The sequence below is a fragment of the Lissotriton helveticus genome, chromosome 11 (genome assembly GCF_964261635.1).
Source record: "Lissotriton helveticus chromosome 11, aLisHel1.1, whole genome shotgun sequence".
In the NCBI taxonomy this organism is placed as follows: Eukaryota; Metazoa; Chordata; class Amphibia; order Caudata; family Salamandridae; genus Lissotriton; species Lissotriton helveticus.
The window spans coordinates 1,156,287,819-1,156,310,885 of NC_136072.1; the positions used below are offsets into that span (position 1 = coordinate 1,156,287,819).

A 23,067-nucleotide genomic window follows, 5' to 3' on the forward strand; every position below is an offset into this window, starting at 1 on the left:
ATCGGCTTCTCCTGCCTCAGTTTCTTCCCTCTTTGCTCCAGTTTATGAAGCTCTGGCTTCCTCTTTGCGCTAGTTTCCCATCTCCCAGGGGCTCCCTTCTCCCCTTCCATGCTCGGCTTTAGATATGAGGCGGAGTCTGCAGCATATGCCAGTGTTAAGATGCGGGAGCCTGATAAACACCCCTGATAACTCATAAGTCTTACCATCTCCTTGCAACAGCTGCACCTGGGCTGGGGTAGCAAGCTCCTTCTATAAACAAGCACTGCCTCCCGGCTAAGCCAGGGCTGGAGCAGTAGTACTTCTCTCTTGGAATATGTTTTAATGCCAGACTCATATTGCACGAGGGAGAGGTGTGTGCACACAGTCTGACCCTCCACCAGGAGGTTTTAAGAAGGGGTGCCTTCCCTTACATCCCCCCTTCCTACTGTGCTGGGAGTTGGAAAGTTGACCTCCAAAGCTCCTGTACTCTGGGGAGCTTGGCTGACCATACAATCACAGGCTCCAACAGGAGGAGTGTAGGCTTTGTTAGTACAGTGAAGCACACTTGTATACACAGTATGTTCAGTCACAGTTATTACTTAAAAGAAATTATAGTAAAGTGAGGGAGGGAGGTAGTAATGCCAAGCTTTGAGGGCTATGTATTGTAAATTGGTGCTCTTTGACAGGTTTCTTGGTTTTACTTTGCTGCTGAATTCTGTTAGCAAAGAAGAACAAGCATTGGCATAGCCAATAGGTCTCGCCTTTGTAAATTGATACTTGTATAGCGCACTACTCGCCCACAAGGGTCTCAAGGCGCTTGTACGAATACCGCTGTGGAACCCATCCTGGCCTTCCCTGTGAGGTGTCCACTCCTGGGCACCCCCATGGTGGAGGCCTGGCATCCTTAGCGTTGTGGGGGCCGTTGTGGAGATTAATCAAGCTACTGCCCAGAGTTGCAGAGTGGGACTCCATGATTGGAATAGGCACCGAAGCGAGAATTATCAGGTCCGTGGAATTTTTGAGCCCAAGACCCGCCGAGGCGGGGAATTGAACCCTGGTCCCGGGCTAGACCTCTGCATCAGGGTCTGCCGCTCTAACCATTGAGCCACACTTCTAAGTGTTTAGTTATCCAGCACAATATCCTTGGTGCAACAACATAAACTGTTGCATGGCTAAGCACTTATAAGATCCCAAAGGCGAGACCTATTGGCCATGCCAATGCTTGTTACTAATGTTTTGGAAGTAACATGTGAACCTCCTCCTACTTGGTCGAATCGTCATCTAATCAAGTTTATTATCCCATGTAAGAGTGCCCCAGAAAAACCTAGGAAAGAGCTCCGTAGACCTCAGCACCCCTGGCACTGGGTCACCCCATCTTCCTTGAATGAGATCTTTAAGGTACCCTCATTTCCATCCTACTCTGATGTTGATTCGGCTCTGTCGGCTTACCATGACTCCATCACAACCACTCTTGATTAAATGACCCCTTTCAAGACTTCTATACACGCCTCCTTCAGAGATCAAGCTCTCTGGAACTCTGGCACCCTGACTCAGGAAAAGTTGATTTGCAAACAGCTGGAAAGCAGATGGCGCCTTACTAACTCCTCAGAGGATATAGCAGAATATCGGACTAGGCTAGGCATATATCTTGAGCAAGGCTGCACAGAAAGCACAATTTAGCTCCATGGTTGCCAGTGCGGGCAATTCCACTAAAGAGTTATATAAAGCTCTAAACAGCTTTATGAAACCTCGTGCTTGTGTCTCCACCCTTGCGGCTTCCCAAAATCCTTGTAGCGACTTAGCTGCCATTTTCGAAGCTATGGTCAGCGCAATTTATAAGAACTCTTTAGCCAGCCCTGAATGATCTAAAAGGGAACTTGATTTCAGTCATCCACACCCTGATGCTATGGCTAGCCTGTGCGCTTTTGAATGCTGCTCTGTAGCTTAAGTGTCTTGCCACCTTTTTCTCTCAGAAAATCCAGAAAATCCAGAAAATCCAGGCAATCTACTCTTCATTCATCACCGGTGACGACAACGATAAATCTATCCCCTTTCCTGTCCCTGCTGCCCCTACCCCCTGCACACTTGAAACACTTCCACTACTTGATTTGGTATCATTAGACAAATTGATCCCTAAAATCACCTCGGGATCCCCTAATGACCATGCTCCCCCTCATGTGCTTACCAAGGTCTTGGACGTTATCCGCCCAGTCATCTTAGATGTTCTGAATGCCTCCATTACCTCCAACACCGTCCCGCCCCCATGGAAGTGTGCAATGGTAAAAGCTTTGCTAAAAAAACCGACGTTGGACCAGAACAACTTAGCCAACTATCGTCCCATCTCCTTACTCCCATGGATGAGCAAGCTACTTGAGAGGCACGTCAATAACATCTTAGTAGACTTTCTTGAATCCAACTGTCTGCTCCGTTCCTCTCAAACAGGGTTCCGTCCACGACACGGCACCGAAACCGCTCTTTTGGCGGTGACGGAAGAGGCTAGAACTGTGTTGGACCGGGGAGGGAAGGCAGCCATCATTCTACTCGACCTCAGTGCCGCGTTCGACACGGTCAACCACTCTACTCTTCTCCATCGGTTGAGTGGTTTGGGCGTGTCGGGCGCGGCCCTGAAATGGCTTGCCTCATTCCTGGACGGCAGATTCTTCCAGGTGTTTGAGGGTGAGTTTGTCTCCCCAAAACACCCTCTTAGTTGTGGAGTACCTCAGGGTTCTTCCCTGAGCCCTACTCTTTTCAATGCCTATATGGAGCCCTTGGAGAGGATAGTCCACCCTTTCGGGGTGCGTATCGTCACCTACGCAGATGACACCCAATTGGTGGTCTCACTGGACGACTCCGCGGGATCCTCTTCCACCTTAGGCCCTTGTCTAGAGGCTGTGGCCAGATGGATGCAATCCTCATTCCTTAAACTGAATGGGGAGAAAACAGATATAATGCTGTTGGGCAACTCTTCTCCTTCTGCCCTAGCCTCCATCTGGCCTACATCTCTGGGCCCGCCCCCACCTCCCAAACCCCAGATTAAGAGCCTGGGAGTTTGGTTGGATAAGGCACTTGATTTCTCAGTACAGGCCACAAAAACTGCTTCCACCTGCATTGGAATGATGAAGATGCTCCGCAAGGTGCTACCCCTGCTCCCATTCCAGGCCAGGAGGATCATGGTCCAGGCCCTGATCCTCTCTCGCCTGGACTATGGGAATGCCCTGTACGTGGGAGCCCCAGTAGCTGTGACCCATAGACTCCAGGTCACACAGAACTGTGCTGCCCGCCTACTTTACAATATCCCCCGTTGGCAGTCAGCCAGGAAAGCTCTGAAGGAGCTTCATTGGCTCCCCATAACAGCCAGAGTTCAGTTCAAGGCCATGTGTATTACGCACAAATCCTTCCACCGCACCGGCCCTGCAATTCTTCACACCATAGCCACCCCTTATGCTCCCTCCAGAGCCTTACGTTCCAGCTCCTTGAAATTGATAACTACCACTAAAATTAACAAAGCTCGCTGGGGCGGCCGCTCATTCTCCCATACTGCTGCTGGGTACTGGAACTCCCTTCCCCTCTCCCTTCGAGAAATCAATAACCATCTTTCATTTAGGAAAGCTTTAAAAACTCACTTGTTTGCAAAGACGTGTTGATCCCCATGAGCCTGCACCAGAATTCAGCTTGAAGCGCTACGAGGCCTCCGGGTAGACACGCGCTATACAAGTGCAATTTCCATTCCATTCCATTCCATTCCAAGTGTAGGAGATGCCCGCTGTTGCCAAATCAGGCTCCCTGTCGGATTTATTTATGTCCTTCTAGGACAATGGCCAACTTAGCGCACTGTCTGGCACCAGCAGTCGGGGACACGTTCAATCTCTCATTGGCTACGGCCAAAATGCCTAAGGAATGGAATTTGCACCCAAGTATCTCCGCTTCTCAAAAAACCCTCAGCTAACTCCGAAGTCCTCTCCAACTACTGACCAATTTCACTGTTACCTCTTCTTGCAAAAGCCCTCGACAGATGTGTTAAAAAACAAATATTATCTTTTCTTGAGGAGCATAGGATCTTAGGTCCCTCTCAATTGGGTTTCAGAGAGTTACACAGCACCGAGACTGCTCCCTTGGCTGTTACTGACAACATTGGGCTCTCTTTAGATGCAGGAACGCCGGTCATGTTAGTTTTACTGGATCTATTGGCGGCCTTTGACATGGTCTCCCACCCCATTCTAATTCTCAGACTTCACGAGGCTGGTCTTCAGGGCACTACATTAGCTCGGGGACTTCCTTGATAATCGCACCCAACATGTCAGCCTTGCCCTTTCAAGTCTAGACTAATGGAAATAGACAAGGGAGTCCCCCAGGGATCATGCCTGAATCCAACTCGGTTTAATATCTGTGTAGCGTCTCTAACCCAAATGGTGGAAGTATGCGGGGTGGAGATGATGACACTCAACTTTTCATCTCTTTTGGCCTTGAGCCAGACAAAGTGAAGGACAAACACTCGGGCGGCCTGAGGGAAATCGCTGTCTGGATGAATAAGAACTGTCTCCAATTAAACAGCGAGAAGATGGAGGTCATGTTATTTTTCAAAGCCAACGAGTTGTGGTCGACAGATTGGTGGACCGTGGAACTTGGTCCTGCCCCTTCACCTAAGCAGGTGGTGGAAAATCTTGGAGTTAAAATAGATCAGTCCCTCTCCATAAAAGATCAAGTCAATGCCACACGTGGCACCTGATTTGCCACAATGAGGCCTAAAAAAAAAAAAAGCTTTTCCTTGGCTTCCGGATGCATCTAGAAAAATCCTTGTCCAAGCACTCATAGTCTGTTGCCTGGATTTTGGAAACGCTTTACTTGGTAGGAGTAAACGACACTGTTGTGCCCTGCATAAGTTACTTACAATGCGCCGTTTACTATTCTACATCTACATCGCCTGTTTACCTGGACTACCAAACTGGTTACTTGGGTACCATCTTTATGTACTTGGACCAGCTATAGATTAAAGGTTCTTATGAACTTTACTTGGCTACCAGTGTCTACTTGTGTCACAGGGTACAACATATGATGGCGACGAGGGTGGGATATCTAACTTCAGCTTTTGTCAGCGCAAGTAAATGTAAATGTATTTCGATTTATATAGCGCACTAATCACCCAAGGGTCTCAAGGTGCTTGCTTAGGGAACCCGTCCTGGTATTCCCCTGTGAGATACCCCGGCAGGGTATTCACAAGGTGAAAGCCAGGCATCCCGCCGCGAGGGGCAAGTGTATTTACGTCAAGTCTGAACTTGCGTGCATCAGTTACTTCGTCTGTGATGTCATTTCTCTATGCGTCTAATCACAGCCTGCTTCTATCAACGTTGAGAAGCACACTTTCACTGTGAGCCACCCGGTACGACACCAAAAACGTGCCGCCATCTTTGTATTGGCAGCAGCTCCCTGTATGCTTGGCTGCATTTTTAGCTTTTAGGATGCTCAAGTTTCAAGAATGGTGCACAGTCTGGTGAGGGGTAATGGTGTCTGGCACTTACAGGTATTGATGGTGCGTGGATATCTGTGGGTGATCTTGGTTGGTAGTGTGCGGGGCACTGTTTGTAGCCTCTTAGGGAGGATGACGCATGGCAGTTTTAAGGGGAACGTTCATCGGAGCTGGCACAAGGCTCGCTGCTTGAGTACAGCGTGTCGTTTGTGGGAAAATGGTGCCTCCACACCCTGTCCCTGATGCCCCGGCAAAGAATCCTTGGTGGGTCCCCCCTTTGGTGCCATCCTCACCAAAACTACGGTTATGTTTCATACAATCACTTGTTTTGATGAGCAGTTGACTTTAATGCTTACTCTAGCCTGTATCAAATCTGCACCTGCATACACAAAACTTCCAGATAGGCAAGGACACTGGAATTATGCAATTGTGCGGTTGCAGCGATTTTCGCACAGTTATAGACGTGCTGCATTTGCCACAAAATCCATCCACGGCTAAAGAATCTGTATATTTTAACAAAATAACTTTTTGTTTCTAGCACAAATCGTTAAAAAGTTACAAAAACATAGCAACACGTGTTACTGCACAGTGGAAGGCCCTTTGCAATGCTTGACTGGCCACATTTCTGTTGCTTATTGCTAAAATCGGGTGATAAACTGGTACTCAGGAGGTGCAACCAACTCTGTCATTGTTTATAAAAAATGACCAAATCAAATATTACCCTCGCAAATGTACTGCATTATGCCTCATAATTTGCCTTTTGTTGCCGCATAATTTACTCAACCCTGCCACCTAATCTGACCCTTCCCTGCTGCATAGTTCCAGTGGCCCTGCCCTTAGGGCGCATTCATCAGCCTGGGCCATCCCAGTAATAGCTGTGTTTTACATTTCTAGGTTCCAAAAACCTGTGAGAACTTCATAAAGCTTTGCAAGAAGAACTACTACGACAACACCATCTTCCATCGATCCATCCGCAACTTCATGGTAAGCACCTTAGGATGACATTGGTTGCAAGACTTCACCGTGGTCTAGTGTATCCCTCCTACATCCGGCTGATGAGGCCCAATCAGGGGAAGCCGGTCCTGGGGTGCTTGTGTTCCACTTCAGAGAGGATCTGGCCGAGCAGTTTGGGTTAGACAGTTCCCATCAGGAACAGAGACAAGACTGATTTGCATTTTGCTGGGTTCAAATTGGGGTTGCATGGTGAGCAAAAGAATGATGAATTAAACCCAGATCTGTAACTGGGGGTGATTGTTTGATTCATTCAGCATTTCGTCCATCATTTGTTGCCTCAGAACAGTTCGCCTTAAGTTGGCAGGGTATACCCAGATATGGGTCCCTTGCTGGCTGTGCACTGGATTCAAGCTAGCCTGGCTGATGAGGGGTGATACCCCGAAACTGGTCCCAGGATGCTGGATTCCGGTCCAGGGAGGACCTGACATGGTAGTTCGGGCACAGGGTCAAGACTGATTTGCATGTGGCTGGGTCTAAACTGGGTTGGCGAAGTGAGCTAAAGAACGATCCTTTGAGTGCTACCCTGAGTGATTGCCAGTGGTTAGACTTGCAGCAAGCATTCCTCCCATCACCTTTTGTCTGTTTCAAGAATATCCCAGCACCGGTTTTATTGAGATCTGGGTGTGATATTCTAGAGCAAATACATCCTAGAGAGTCAGGTCAGCTTCGAGCCGCTTTTTGAAGCACGGCTGTAGGGAGTCTGGTCAGTTCGATCCGCTTTTTAAAGCGCAGCTGTAGAGAGTCGGGTCAGTAGGATCCGCTTTTTAAAGCGCAGCTGTAGAGAGTCGGGTGAGCTTCGATCCGCTTCTTGATGCGCAGCTGTAGAGTCGTGTCAGCTTCGATCTGCTTTTTGAAGCGCAGCTGTAGAGAGTCGGGCCTGCTTCGATCCGCTTTTTGAAGCGCAGCTGTAGAGAGTCGGGTCTGCTTTGATCCGCTTCATGAAGCGCGGCGGTAGAGTCGGGTCAGCTTCGATCTGCTTTTTGAAGCGCGGCTGTAGAGAGTCGGGTCTGCTTCGATCCGCTTCATGAAGCGCGGCTGTAGAGTCGTGTCAGCTTCGATCCGCTTCTTGAAGCGTGGCTGTAGGGAGTCGGGTCAGCTTCGATCCGCTTCTTGAAGCGCGGCTGTAGAGAGTCTGGTCAGCTTCAATCCGCTTCTTGATGCACGGCTGTAGAGAGTCGGGTCAGCTTTGATCCGCTTCTTGAAGCGCGTCTGTAGAGAGTCAGGGCTTCGATCCGCTTCTTGAAGCGCGGCTTTAGAGAGTGTGGTCAGCTTCGATCCGCTTCTTGAAGCTCGGCTGTAGAGAGTCTGGTGAGCTTCGATCCGCTTCTTGATGCACGGCTGTAGAGAGTCGGGTCAGCTTCGATCCGCTTTTTGAAGCGCAGCTGTAGAGAGTCGGGTGAGCTTCGATCCGCTTTTTGAAGCGCAGCTGTAGAGAGTCGGGTCAGTAGGATCCACTTTTTAAAGCGCAGCTGTAGAGAGTCGGGTGAGCTTCGATCCGCTTTTTAAAGCGCAGCTGTAGAGAGTCGGGTGAGCTTCGATCCGCTTTTTGAAGCGCAGCTGTAGAGAGTCGGGTGAGCTTCGATCCGCTTTTTGAAGCGCAGCTGTAGAGTCGGGTCAGCTTCGATCTGCTTTTTGAAGCGCGGCTGTAGAGGGTCGGGTCAGCTTCGATCTGCTTTTTGAAGCGCGGCTGTAGAGGGTCGGGTCAGCTTCGATCTGCTTCTTGAAGCACGGATGTAGAGTCGTGTCCGCTTCGATCTGCTTCTTGAAGCGTGGCTGTAGAGTCGGGTCAGCTTCGATCTGCTTCTTGAAGCGCGGATGTAGAGAGTCGTGTCAGCTTCGAGCCGCTTTTGAAGCGCGGATGTAGAGTCGTGTCAGCTTCGAGCCGCTTTTGAAGCGCCGCTGTAGAGAGTCTGGTCAGATTAGATCCGCTGCTTGAAGCGCGGCTGTAGAGTCAGGTCAGCTACGATCCGCTTCTTGAAGCGCAACGGTAGATTATCCGAGGGGTCAACATTGAGGAAGGACAGATTATCAGTGACTGTGTGATCTTGTTGCAAGCCATATTAGGTTATTCTTCTCTTCTCTTCATCGGGATATGTTCCACTTCAATTCAGGAGTCCATCTTTCCCTTCCCCCCGAGGAGTTGATGGATCACAGGGTTGGAGGGAGGGAGGAGCTCTCTCGTGATTGACTGCTTGGAAGTCTAGTACTGCCAATTCAGAGAAAACCCACAGAAAAGCTAGTCCAACCAACAGACCCTTTACTAACATTAAAATAGCATTGTAGGCATAAACAGGAGAAGCTTGGGGTCTGTACACCTATGGTAAATCTTAGTGTCTTCCTGGGGAGGGAGAGTCCGAGAAATGACTGGTTGATGTGATGTCTGACCAGTACCCCTCCCCAGGTTCCTTGTCTGAGCTTTTCTTACCTGCCATTCGTTTGTATGAATATGGACCTCGTCAGCATTTACTGAAATATACCCATCAGGTTAAAACACTTTTAAGGTGAGGGTAATCTAGCAGCAGGCTTCTAAAATATAAGAACCTACATGTATACAATGTACTTTCTTTAAGGTCCATATTATTGCATTCATTGAAGATTCACTGAGCCACCTGACTTGTCCTGTCCTGGGTGCAGGAGATGGGAGGCGGCTTCGCAGCGCTTGTATGCTCACTTTGCACAGTCATCCACCAATGGGGGCGCTTCAGAGCCTGCAGGTGGGCAGGCAAAGTGCAGTGCCTAGCAAGCGCCCCGAATCCTTGCCCAGCGCTACGTTGAATGTTTTTTCGAGCAGCAGACAGCTCATGTACGGCACCTACCCTAGTTGTGCCAGGTATGTGTCCCAAACACAAGGCACTGACTGCAGAGGGTCAGTGGAAGGCCACAGCCCGAGTGAACTCCGGTTCGGTTCATAGATCACTCTGACTCCTTCCTACAACCCTGGTCCGTTGCCACGAACCGTGGGCCCTTCCTCCACCTGAGTCTATTTCAATGCACTTCCCCTGGGGCCACTCTCAGGTGTTTCTCTCGGTATCACACTTGACACCTGTGCCGATAACATGAAAAGCTGTGGTTTCGTGAGAAGTGACGTCAGCGCCCAGAGGTGGCGACTCTGAAGCTGGAAAGAGGTGCAGTCTCACCTCTTTGGGGTTTTCAAGGAACTCTTTAGGAAAAGTGATCACCCCCTGACCTTTAATGCAGAAGAGATGATTGCAAATGTGAGCTGGCCAGATTCCCATCAGAGCTCGTAATGAGCAGGTGCTGCCCGGGTTCACTGTCACCAGAGCTGGCTCTAAACAGGTGCTGCCCGGGTTCACTGGCACCAGAGCTGGCTCTAAACAGGTGCTGGTCCTGGTTCACTGGCCCCAGAGCTGCCCAAGTTCGGTGGCACCAGAGCTGGTTCTGAACAGGTGCTGACCCAGGTTGGCTGGCACCAGAGCTGGTTCTGAGCAGGTGCTGGCCCAGGTTCGCTGGCCCCTTGTGGGCCCCGCAGGAACCTGTGTGGGCCCCGCAGGAACCCGTATGGGCCCTGCAGGAACCCGTGTGGGCCCCAGAGGAACCCGTGTGGGCCCCGCAGGAACCCGTGTGGGCCCTGCAGGAATCAGGAACCCGTGTGGGCCCCGCAGGAACCCGTGTGGACCCCAGAGGAACCCGTGTGGACCCCAGAGGAACCCGTGTGGACCCCAGAGGAACCCGTGTGGTGCCCGCAGGAACCAGTGTGGGGCCCGTAGTAACCCTTGCCAACGCCAGTTCAGAGCCCCAACGGATCTGGCCCACTTAACTCCTGCTGTTACTTACAGTTCCACAGTTTAGGAGAAACATTTTTAAGAGGTTAAATGATCCCCGAGAAGAATTCATAAGATCGACATCCTGCCACAGAAAAGGAGGCGACGCAGTCCGAGCCCTGTGTCTGCGCCGGCACCCACCTTTTACACCAGAGGTCTTCAAACTTTTTTACTCTGAACCCCCACCCCCCGCCACACATTGAAGGCCTTTTGCCCCTATTGATTACTCCAACTACGCAACATTAGAGGAGTTGCATTGAGGAAGTTTTTAAATAACGGTTGATCTGAAAGACCATGGGGCATTCTTGAATTCTGAAAAGGAGAAATTAGAAATCTCCACCACACACGAATAGTGGTTGTTTGTTTTAATTGATCTTAAGAGAGACAAATATATATGTCCTGAAGAAGGTGGCATTTGAATCATTTAGCACCACCGAAACGCTCGACGCCAAATCTTTGTGGTTACTTCCAGGAACTACCTCATGTCGACCAGATTATGTTCTAGAAGACTGATGCCCTGAAGAAGGTTCGCAAGGAACGAAACGCGTTGGCTGAGGCTTTTTAGAAATTGAAAAATAAAGGACTTAATTTTGACAAAATCTGAAACTCTCTGGACTTATCTTTGGTGCACCATCCTTGTCCTTAAAACTTTGTACCTGTCTTTACAGTGGAGCATTTGTGTAGCGAGCTCCGGATGTGTTGTGCACAAATCACAAATTAACGGATGTACTTTGAAATTGAGGTGCCTAACCATGTTCAGTCACACAGTCTGTGTTTTTTCAAAATTGATAAGGGATCTGAATATGACCCCTTTGGCCTACGTCCTCCCAACTCCTCTACTCACCTGAGAGGACATCTGCATTTAAACAGAGGTTGAAATTAGCTAGGTGTTCTTAATTTAGCAAAACAGTTCCCATATATTGACCATATATTGACTCATTGTCAGTGAAATTGCTCTCCCACCCTCGCAGCTCCACCATTAAGTGAGGTGCCCCTGCCCCTGCACTCTTGAGTGTTGGTGATCGAGGCCCTCCTCCACCCGCAGGTTTCCCTGCGCCTCATCCCTGGTGGTCCAGTGGACCTCTGTCTCCTTTCTTTCTTTCTGCTCCTTCACTCGTTTTTCTCCCCTTTCTATCTTTCACCTTTCTGCACCTCTGTTCTTTTGCGCCTTATTTCTGCCCATTTCCCTTTCTCTCCCTCTGCTCCTTCACTCGTTTTCACTCGTTTTCTTCCCCTTTCTATCTTTCACCTTTCTGCACCTCTGCTCTTTTGTGCCTTATTCTTGCCCATTTTCCCTTTCTCTCCCTCTGCTCCTTCTCTCGTTTTTACTCGTTATTTTACACTTTCTATCTTTCACCTTTCTGCTCTTTTCTGGATCTCTGCTCTTTTGTGCCTTATTTCTGCCTATTTTCCCTTTTTTTTCTTTATCCCTTCTTTCCTCCCTTTACCTTTCCCCGCCGCTGCTGCCCCCGCGGCCCCTCCCCCCCCAGCACGACCGGCCCAATCCAGCTCCCCTCCCCGCTCCCGCCTCCCAGCTGTCCAGCCCTCCCCGACCCCTACTTAATGGCGGCCACTGCGGGGACAGGCGAGCAAGACCACTGACTCATTGTCAGTGAAATTGCTCTCCCACCCTCGTAGCTCCACCATTAAGTGAGGTGCCCCTGCCCCTGCACTCTTGAGTGTTGGTGATCGAGGCCCTCCTCCACCCGCAGGTTTCCCTGCGCCTCATCCCTGGTGGTCCAGTGGACCTCTGTCTCCTTTCTCTCTTTCTGCTCCTTCACTCGTTTTTCTCCCCTTTCTATCTTTCACCTTTCTGCACCTTTGTTCTTTTGCGCCTTATTTCTGCCCATTTCCCTTTCTCTCCCTCTGCTCCTTCACTCGTTTTCACTCGTTTTCTTCCCCTTTCTATCTTTCACCTTTCTGCACCTCTGCTCTTTTGTGCCTTATTCTTGCCCATTTTCCCTTTCTCTCCCTCTGCTCCTTCTCTCGTTTTCACTCGTTTTTTTACACTTTCTATCTTTCACCTTTCTGCTCTTTTCTGCATCTCTGCTCTTTTGTGCCTTATTTCTGCCTATTTTCCCTTTTTTCTTTATCCCTTCTTTCCTCCCTTTACCTTTCCCCGCCGCTGCTGCCCCCGCGGCCCCACCCCCCCCCCAGCACGACCGGCCCAATCCAGCTCCCCTCCCCGCTCCCGCCTCCCAGCTGTCCAGCCCTCCCCGACCGCGCCGCTGGTGCACCGAAGGCGCATCAAAGGCAAGCACGTCTGCGCCCGTCTGCGACCCGTCCGCGACCAGCACCAGGAACCCTGGACCTCCGCCCCGCCAACGCTACGACCCAGCAGCACTCCACGCACTCAACCCAGGCTGCAACAACTGCAAGCTAGCATCACCAGCCGACACCCATGGCCCCTTCAGCTGTCACCGCTGCCGGCACACCTGCAGCACCGCCAAGAACACGGATCCAGCACAACCCGCCCACAAGAACACAACCGAACTGAAGACCCTGCAATGCATCCTCCTCAACGTCCGATCCCTCCACAAACACGCCACAGAAATCTGGGACCTCCTCGACAGCCCAACCCCAGACGTAGCATTCTTCACCGAAACCTGGACCAACACCACCTCGGGACCGGACATCGCCATCGCCATCCCCCAAGGATACAAGATCTCCAGGAAGGACCGCCCCATCCACCCAGGAGGAGGAATCGCCATCGTCCACAAATCCAGCCTCCGCCTGAGCACACTCCCTGACGAGTCCACAGAACTGATGGAACACCTTCACTTCAAGATACTGGCCAGCCCCACCGCCGCCCTTCGAGGAACCCTCATCTACCGACCCCCTGGACCCCGCGGACCCTTCGCCAACTCCATCACGGACATTATCTCCCCGCAGGCCATCGTATCCACCAACTACACCCTGCTGGGAGACCTCAACTTCCACCTCGACAATCAACTGGACCCCAACACCACATCCCTCCTGGACAACCTCCACAACATTGGACTCCGCCAGATCGTGACCGAGCCCACGCACTCAGCAGGACACACCCTCGACCCCCTCTTCACTACAGGAAACTCCATCACCTTCAGCCACACCACCGAACTCCCATGGACCGACCATCGTTGCGTCCACTTCACCTTCAGAACACCCACCATCCACAGACACCAGCACCTGCTTCCACAAAGAAACTGGACCAAAATCACCGATGACCAGCTCACCTCCTCACTCAACAACTCCACCCCAACCATCGCGGAAAACGACGACCCCAACACCGCAGCCCGAACCCTGCATAGATGGATCTCGGACAGCACCAACACCATAGCCCCCCTCAAGAAAAACAACAATACCCGTGCCAAGAAAGCCAGATGGTTTACCACCGAACTTCGAGAGTCCAGGCGCACATGCCGCCGCCTCGAAAAGGCCTGGAGAAACACCAAATCCACAGAAGCCCACAACAACTTCAGAGCCGCCACCAACGCCCACCATCAACTCATCAGAGAAACGAGGAAAAAAGCGATTGAAGACAGAATCTCCACCCACGCACACAACCGCAAGGAACTCTTCAGCATCATCAAGGAGTTCGCCCAACCCACCAGCGAGTCTACCGACATCCCTCCCTCACAAGACCTCTGCGACAAACTCAGCATCTTTTTCCACCACAAAATCAAGAGCATCTACGACAACTTCGACGAAGACAACCAACACACTGAACCCTCACCAACCACCCCCGACACCCGGAAACCAGCGATTGATGACTGGACAGCCCTCACCACCGAAGACACACTGAAGACAATGAAGTCAATCCACTCAGGGGCCCCCACGGACCCCTGCCCCCACCACATCTTCAACAGAGCCGCCAACACCATCGCACCCATGCTCCGCCAAACCATCAACCGCTCCCTGGCGACCGCCTCATTCCCCGACGACTGGAAACACGCCGAGGTCAACCCCCTCCTAAAGAAACCCTCAGCGGACCCCACCGACATCAAAAACTACAGACCCATCTCCCTGCTCCCGTTCCCAGCGAAAGTCATCGAGAAAGCCATCAACAGCCAACTCGCCACATTCATTGAAGAACACAACATCCTCGACTCCTCCCAATCCGGCTTCAGAAAAAACCACAGTACGGAAACCGCCCTCCTCGCCGCAACAGACGACATCCGCACCTTACTGGACAAAGGAGAAACAGTAGCCCTCATCCTCCTCGACCTATCAGCGGCGTTCGACACAGTCTCCCACCGCACCCTAATACGCAGACTCTACGATGCAGGAATCCAGGACAAGGCCCTCGACTGGATCTGCTCCTTCCTCTCCAGCAGGACGCAGCGGGTCAGACTCCCCCCTTTCCTCTCGGACCCCACACCTATCACCTGCGGAGTCCCCCAGGGCTCCTCCCTCAGCCCGACGCTCTTCAACGTCTACATGGCTCCACTTGCCCCCATCGTCAGAACCTACGGACTCAACATCGTGTCATATGCAGACGACACCCAGCTCATCCTCTCCCTATCCAACGAGCCCAACACCGCCAGACGCAACTTTCGAGAAGGCATGGAAGCCGTCGCCAAATGGATGAAAAACAGCTGCCTACAACTAAACACCAACAAAACAGAAGTACTCATCATGGGCCCAAACCCCGACGCCTGGAGTGACACCTGGTGGCCCACCGCCCTCGGAAACCCGCCAACCCCCACAGACCACGCACGCAACCTGGGAATCATCCTGGACTCCGAGCTCAAAATGGACCGCCAGATCAACTCTGTCTCATCTTCCTGCTTCCACACCCTCCGCCTCCTTCGTAAGACCTTCAAATGGATCCCCCTCGAACACCGAAAGACAGTCACTCACGCCCTGGTCACCAGCAGACTCAACTACGGCAACGCACTCTACGCCGGAATAAACAAAAACCTCATCCGCAAGCTACAGAACATCCAGAACGCCGCCGCAAGACTGGTCCTCAACCTGCCAAAACACTGCCACATCTCCCAGCACCTGCGCACACTCCACTGGCTCCCTGTCGAGGCGAGAATCACCTTTAAGATGCTCACCCACGCACACAAGGCCCTCCACGGCACCGGACCAGCATACCTGAACAGCCGACTCAAATTCCACGCACCCCAAAGGACCCTACGATCAGCCCAGCTTTCCTACGCTGTGGTCCCCCGCACCAGAAAGACCAGATCGGGAGGCCGCTCCTTCTCCTTCCTCGCGGCCAAAGCATGGAACGCCCTTCCGCTCCACCTCAGACAGACAACATCGCTCCCCATCTTCGCAAGAAACCTCAAAACCTGGCTCTTCGACAGACCCCCTCCTTGATGGAATGGAACCTGCACCCCCCAACCCCCCCCACCCCCACCCCTAGCGCCTTGAGACCCTTACGGGTGAGTAGTCGCGCTTTAACAAACTCCTGATTGATTGATTGATATATTGTGCTAAAAGTTACAATCCCTGAATTGTTAATGAGGACATGGAGTACTTGGAGGGTGCTGAAGGTGGAGGTCAGGGGACAGGGCTCTAAAGTGCTTTAATTTAAGCAGTCACTTGAAGTTTCAAGACGAAAATTATATATAACTTTTTTGGAAAGATAATGTAAAGATGCTGAGTTTTGAAAACTGCCCTTTAATGAACTTATACAAATGTCTACACTAGGTTAGACATAATGAATATGTGGAAAGTACTTGTTTTCGTCATGTGCACCAAATTATTGCGTGGCAGCCTATCTTTTACTATTACAATTTAAAAATAATAACCAATATTTTCAGTGCTTTCTGTTACTTGTTGGGACCTCAGACCACTATAAATACATGTTGGTATTCTGCACTGCGCCAAGTTCTGTGACTCTGATCTGACAAAAAGACATCTGCAGTGGCTCTATTAACCAATTAATGTTTCATAACTGGAAGAGTGCATTTCCCACCAATTAATTTAAATTGCATTGCTTTTTTATGTAAGGTGTCGCTTAAGGCGTGTGCAGTATTTTATATGCATTTGCTGTTCATGTGAAAAAGTATCAAAATGTTGTTTATTGCCATGTTTTTACATTGCAACCACAGTACTCGGGAATACAGTTGCTGGCATGACCATTGAGTTAATGCTGATACAAATGTTAGAAAAATCAGTCGGAAGTAATTTCTTCCTGTCATTAACACATACTTTAAATAGAAAATACAGACTTTAAAATGTGTTCTACTGCCGCCCTAATGAGCTCTGCATGATAACTAAAGAACTCAATGACAGAAAAGCCATGTTAGGAATAAATACAGATGCCCGGGCCTTTGCAGAATCTTAACACTTGAACAGATGGCAGGTATTTTTCACTGTTCAAGGTGGCACTCGTAAACTCAGTCCATTCATGTAAATGAAGACGGCCTGGAAACAGAAAAACAAAGAAAGTCGCGTTTTCAGGCCATCATTACTTACAAGTACTCAATGAAGCATTTGCGCCCCCCTGGCAATGCCTCCACGGACCCCCAGGGGGCGCACCCCACAGTTTGACGAACTCTGTCCTACACTCCACAGGGTTCCCTCTGGATAGATGGTTGTTTGGGAGCGTCCTGGGCACACAGCCCAATCTGAAGCCACGTGATTCCTCATGACGTATGTTCTCTGGACACATGTGGTGAGGGCGCCTTCGCACCTGCTAGCATGTACTGCTGAGGAGGAGGATTCTTGGCATGACCATGGTCACCCTCTGTGGTAGTCGTGCGTGAATCACGGGTTTAGCGCTTTTATTCAACTGTTTAACATACTCTGTTTTCTGTATTTTTCAACAGATTCAAGGAGGCGACCCCACGGGGACGGGCACAGGTAAACGACACGTTCCGGCTACTTTTGCGTTTCTTTCATTGTTACATGTTGTGTTATATTACATGTTGTGCCCCTTGCTTCGTGTCGCTCTGTCATTGCAACTGGACATGCCGCGTCTGTTTCTTATGCACTGGGGTCCAGGCTCCAAAACTTAAAATGAATGAACCATCACAGGTAGTATGTGAGTCAGGGGCGCGACTAGACCCGAACTTGGAGGGGTGCGAAGACGTCCAGCCAGGGCTGGCCCTGCAGTGCGCGCACTCGGTGCAAAAGTCTTTTTTTTATGGGGTGGGGCGCCCCCCATTTCCTCCTTCTCCATGAATTCCCTCACTACCACTCACCAACAATGCACCTACCTCATCTCTCTATAGCACCTTTCTGACAAACATTTAATTTTTTTATCGCGCTACTCATCGTTTACTCACACTCAGTTCAGTGATCTGCATGGTACACATTCTTTGTAGCAGACGCATTAACCCTCTGCGCTGTGTGGGTGGTCGGAGTGCCAGTGTGAGAGTACCGTAAGAGAAGTGACTGCAGGGTGAGTGAGGTGACCTTATGATTTGATGTAAGTGCAGAGTGGGTTAGTGATGGGCTTCTTTGAGTGAGATTGCAGATTGAGCAGTGAGGGGAACACATGAGTGAAGTGTCACATGAGTGCAGGGTGAGCAGAGTGCTCGTGTGACTGCAGGGTGAACAGCACAAGTGCATTGTGAGTGCGGGGTGAATGGTGTGAGTGCATGGTGATCATTGTGAGTGTATTGGGATCGCAGTGAGTGCAGGGTGAGCGTGAAAGTGACGGGCGAGAATGAGGAGTGAGTTGTCTGAATGCAGCGTGCATTCCCAGACACTTGAAGTAACATAGCCTGTTATTGACGGTGGCTTAAGGTTTCATATGTAAGTTAAACTATTGCTATTATGGCATTAATCGGGGATCGAGGGTGGAGGAAATAATGTGGTTGCCAGCTCATTATTTTGATGCCCCAGATGGTGCAAAAATAAGCAGTCGCCTAAAGCCGTATTTTCAGCAATTATCTGTGCAAACTTCAAACAGCAAATATACACAGAAAGCACTTTTATTTGTGTTCTAGGGCTGCCTGAATGATCCATGACTGAAAATTAAAGGGAACAAAGACAGAAAAGCCACATTACAAATAAATATATACTTTTTTTATTTAAAACCCTATTTAGTGTCAAGACAAGGTTTTTGCAGGCTTTTAAACAACACATGACTGGCATTTTTCTTTTGGCAACCCTACTTTATATTCCTTTTCATGAAATGTATTCTCACACTACGGCAGTACATGTAAAATACAGGTGTAAGGAATAGGCAGATTTGGCCCAGGGCTTACTGGAACCAGAAAAAAAGTAAACCAGTTGACAAAGGTCTTTAAAGACCTGTGAAAAACTCGGGCGTGCCGGTGATAAGACTCCAGACACTGCCCAGCCTAGCCCGCAGCAGCCCAGGCTGAGACACACGTGGGGCTGAAGCCCTTTTAGCCCTATGGGGGTTACACGCCTGGTGTGAGTGCTCTGCCCACCTATGTGCGGCCATCCCTACCCCCTCCTGCATGCATGTTGTGTTTGTGGCGCAAGCATACACTATCACGCTCCTGCTTGCATGGTGTTTGTGGAGGCAGCTCCCACTAACTTCATCATTCTTGTTCCCTTTGTTTGATTGAAGTGTGTATTACCACCCCTTCCTGCGTATGTGTGTGTAACAGGAACATATACTGCCTCAGACCGCAGCATGTCTCCTGTGTGTTAAGAAGTATCCACTACCCTGCCTGACAGCAGCATGCTTCTTGTGTGGTCATATGTGACGGTGAACTGGCATGGGAGTCCTAGGGCACACAGGGGTCCTCGGGTGCCAATTGGGGTATTTTACCACTGATGTTCCAGGGCCTGACCTACTATTGTGCCCAAGAATGAGCACTGGTGCATTTAAACTGAAAAAGGGCTCGGAGCGCTATATCTTGATCCAAAATATATGATTATAATTATCCAAATATTTTGTACAACAATCTTTATATGAACATCATGCATCAAAAAGACGATTCTTCAGAAGGATCTTGAGTTCTTGATTTTCTTTTTATTGTGCGTTCTTCTCGGTCATAACATTAACTACAGACTTCTATGTCAATTGATATTACAGCCAAGAGCCGACACGTTTCGTCCTAAGGCTAGGACGTCATCAGGGCTGCGAATATGGAAAAGATATATATACATGAACTGCTAATCATAAATATATGGTGCATTTAAAACCTGATGCTCAGCGTAGCAAAGATGAGCGATCCCAGGCTTAGTCAGGGAGGCTACGTGTAGGGGTAGGGGAGCATTATGGACTCAGGACCCGGTATAACATTGAGGCACAAAAGAAATGAATGCCATCCAGTTCTTTTTCTTCACCCATCAACCAAAGAGAAGTACTTTGTTCTACCATCAGCGGAAGACGGTAGATCTGAAGACCCTGAATCCGATATCTCCACAGTGCTGTAGCGAGGCTGTCCCAACCCTCCGTGTCCCTGCCGTGTGTGCCCCCACCAGCGGACAATTCTAAACTTGACCTGGAAGCATAGAGGGATGGGCTCCTAAAGGTTGGTGCCCCTGGAGGATGCACCCAATGTGCTAGTCCATCCCCAACACTGGCCGGCCCATGCGTGGACAATTGACGAAGAGACTACCTCAGAAGTAACTGGGCTCTCTCTGAACTGTCTCTAGTTACTCATCACTCTGACAAAACAGAAATTGCCGTCACCAAAAACAAGTATGATTTGTGGAATCCTCCATTCTGGCCTCCTGCGATGGGCGCTCCCACCACGTCCAAGAAATCAGTAACAATTCTTGGGGTTCTTATTGACGAGGATCTCTCTATGAAACCCCAGCTAGGAGCTGTAACCTCCTCCTGCAACTCCGTAGAAATAGGAACATCAGCAAAGATCCTTACCCTCGAAGCCCTTGTCCAAGTTATCCCCCCCTTAGTCATCTCTCGGATAGACTACCCGAACTCTCTATCTGGGCATCCCTAAAATCCTCAATTGCAGACCCCAACTGGCACAGAACCAGGCAGCCAGGAGGATTTTACAACAGCTCGGACACCGCCACATCCCCCCGCGGATGAGAAAATTACACTTGCGTCTTGGTAGAAGAACGAGGAAAGGTCTGTTTTCAAGAATGGCTGTATCATTTTTAAATCCCTCTACGGAAGAAGCCTGGCCTTTTTTAATATCTGCCACAATTTAAAAATACACCCCCAATCGAAAATGAAGATATATCCTAACAATCCCCAAACTCAAAAAGAAGAAAATGGGTTGTTCCATTTTCTCAGTACTTGCCCCTGGTATATGATATCAGAATTACCCCCCAGCTATGTGAGAATCAGCAACTCCTAAAAACATGGCTCTTTAAACAGGCATGTGACTAAAACCGTGTGCAGCATGATGCACTCCTGTTACCCTAGCTGCAAGAAACCAACCTGGGGTATATGCGCTCAACAAATACGGGTAACATAATATAACTGCACTACTCATACCGGGACCCCAGTATAACGCAAATCCAGACTTGGGGCAGCCAATGCACTCTTCAGTTTGAGAGCGGGTTTTTTGTGCATCTGAATTTTTTTTATTTTTGCAGGTTTCTCTCAACTTGGGCTCAAACACGCTTGGTCGTCTACGGCCACTAAATTAAGGTAAACCACAGATTGATCATAGTCAACCTGGCAATTGTTGTAATCCGTCCAGTATCTTTGCTCCATTGACTGGAACTTGTGGTCAAAGCACACAGTAAAGCCTAGAGGTGAGCATTAACCAAGTTCATCAAATGGCGGCCAAAGCTTCCCACGCAGGATGGGGTTGGTCATAGCGACTATTGGTATTTAAGTAAAAACTGCGTAAAAAGTTCACTTTGGCACCAGAAGATGCTAGGTTCTTCTTTGTAACTGCCCTACTTTTCTGCATTTTAGTAAATGCCTTAGTGAACCTGGAGTTTGAATGTAATTGATCTATCATACATCTCAGCTCCAAATCCTCTACCGTCAAGTGCGGTAAGCACCAACTTTCCCTCAGGAATGCAGTAGTACCGGAGGTGTCCTTGGACACAAGTGGGAAATGGCCAAATGCCCCATCAATACTGCCTAGCAACCACTGACTTCCCCGACAACCGGAAAAACGGTCTAATCGATTCTGCCTTTTTTTTTTCAGCCGTCCATTTTCCTTGGTGGCAGTGCAGAAACTGAAGGATAGCGAGGGGGGGGGGGCAGAATAAGGATAGCAGCCGGTGCACACGAGGGATGAGGGTGCAAAAACACCAGAAATGGCAGTGCATGCATGCTAACAGTGACCGTGCAAGATCGACAAGGACACATGGAAATTCAAGAATGCCAGCGATGCCAGGCCGGGCACACCAGGGATGGCATTTGGTTTCCATTGGCCTTAACATTTTCGCCCATTGATTGAGTTGCAAAATTCCCTCGTCAGGGCTCATCCACATTCATTCTTTCTCCTGGTATCTGTTTACAGGCTGCTCGGCGCGTATGCGACAGACTGCGTGCCTGGACGTTCTGGTGTCACTTATGATGGATGCCTGGTACAGTGCTACTGTCTGCGTCAATGAATTGTGGAAAGAGATCGATTGAGGAACAGTTTGGCTATAAGATATTGATACCCTCAGCATTCCTGGAAGCGCTGCGTGTACGCACGTCCCATGCCGCCGCCTCCTGTGATGTCACAGTCGCTACAAACGTCCTCTTTCCTCCATTGAGGTCACTGACCACATTCTCACAAGCATTGACATCCAAAAGCACTGTGCATCCTCCAGGAGAGGAGTTTTTATACATTCACTTGCTTTTGAAATATTCCCTTTTGTCGGGCTGGGGGTTGTCACTAGTGATGTATATTTAAATGTCCTAAAAGTGTCCCTGAGATGTTCGCACATTCTCCTTGGACACATTTTAAGGGTACCCAACACAGGGGTACACAAGCAGCCAATCATTGGAGGGCATTTATACAAAGGTTATAGATATAAACAGACACTTTAGCAACCCGTTCACTTCATTATTTGGGATATTTGACCTCAACCAATGACTGAATGGTCCCTAGCCTCCGCCCCCAGTACTTTGTTAGATTGTTACAGATTGTTGGGTTGTTGCAATTCGGACCTCTGCTCTATTATTTGGCTGCAAATGGCTTTCTAGGGTACTTGAAATTCGGATAAAATGTAAGCACTTTTGTTTTAAGCTTTGTGATGTGGGTGATTCGTCCCAGATTGTCGGTCCTCGGGCCTGTGCTCCGGTGAGAACCCCCCAATGAAACACGCCTCTTTCAGGGTTTGAATGAGTGTAAACTGTGAAACGACAAGACAAGCAGGTAGTCGGGGAGGAGACGTATCTGCTGTGTGGCTTGATGCAAGCACCTGAGACCGCGGGACGGGGGGTGTGCGAGTGCGACCACAACCACTGTTTTTGCATCAATACAAGATGTACCCAAAGCAAGAGGAGACTGGTGCCTCCAGACTCAGGCATACTGGACCCCAGCTGGAGGAAAGATTTCACCGTTCTTACAGAAATGGAAGTAGGCACTCTCGGATAAGTGAGTAGTGAACGCTTGGCAGAAGAGGGTCATTCGTGGGGTATTCTATGAAAACCCTGCACCAGATTCCCAAATAGACAATACTGCCTTATGGACAAGGGAGCGTTGGAAAAGTTGCTTAGAACTAACGAAGCAAGGCGGTGAACCCCCTTATTCTCTTTGGAATCGAGGCTGGAGGACAGTCCCTTAGCTGCAGAAGTTTAAAAACAATGTTCCATTGTTATCCTTCTTATCAACAGATGGTAACACATTTCGGACCTGGTGTATCAAAGGATTTGACCATTCTGTGCCTGTGGGGCCATGAGTTGATACATTATGGCCCTAGAGGGGTAAGTACATGTCTCTGTTGCAGGCAGTGTTTGTGGACCCCTTCTCCTTGCAGCTTCCATCTGCATTGGACTTTCATTTGGCATGTGATTCCCAAATCGTCTTTGTCCACCCC

The 23,067-nt window shown here is 49.6% G+C and overlaps 1 protein-coding gene across 1 annotated transcript in view; it reads left to right on the top strand.

The window, feature by feature from the left end:
• Positions 1-23,067, top strand: part of PPIL2 (peptidylprolyl isomerase like 2) — a 361,075-nt gene that overhangs the window by 272,853 nt on the left and 65,155 nt on the right. Inside the window, exons 13-14 of the mRNA XM_078667958.1 lie at positions 6,338-6,427; positions 17,007-17,040. Coding sequence (XP_078524084.1) covers positions 6,338-6,427; positions 17,007-17,040 — 124 coding nt within the window. The remainder of the gene's footprint in view (positions 1-6,337; positions 6,428-17,006; positions 17,041-23,067) is intronic.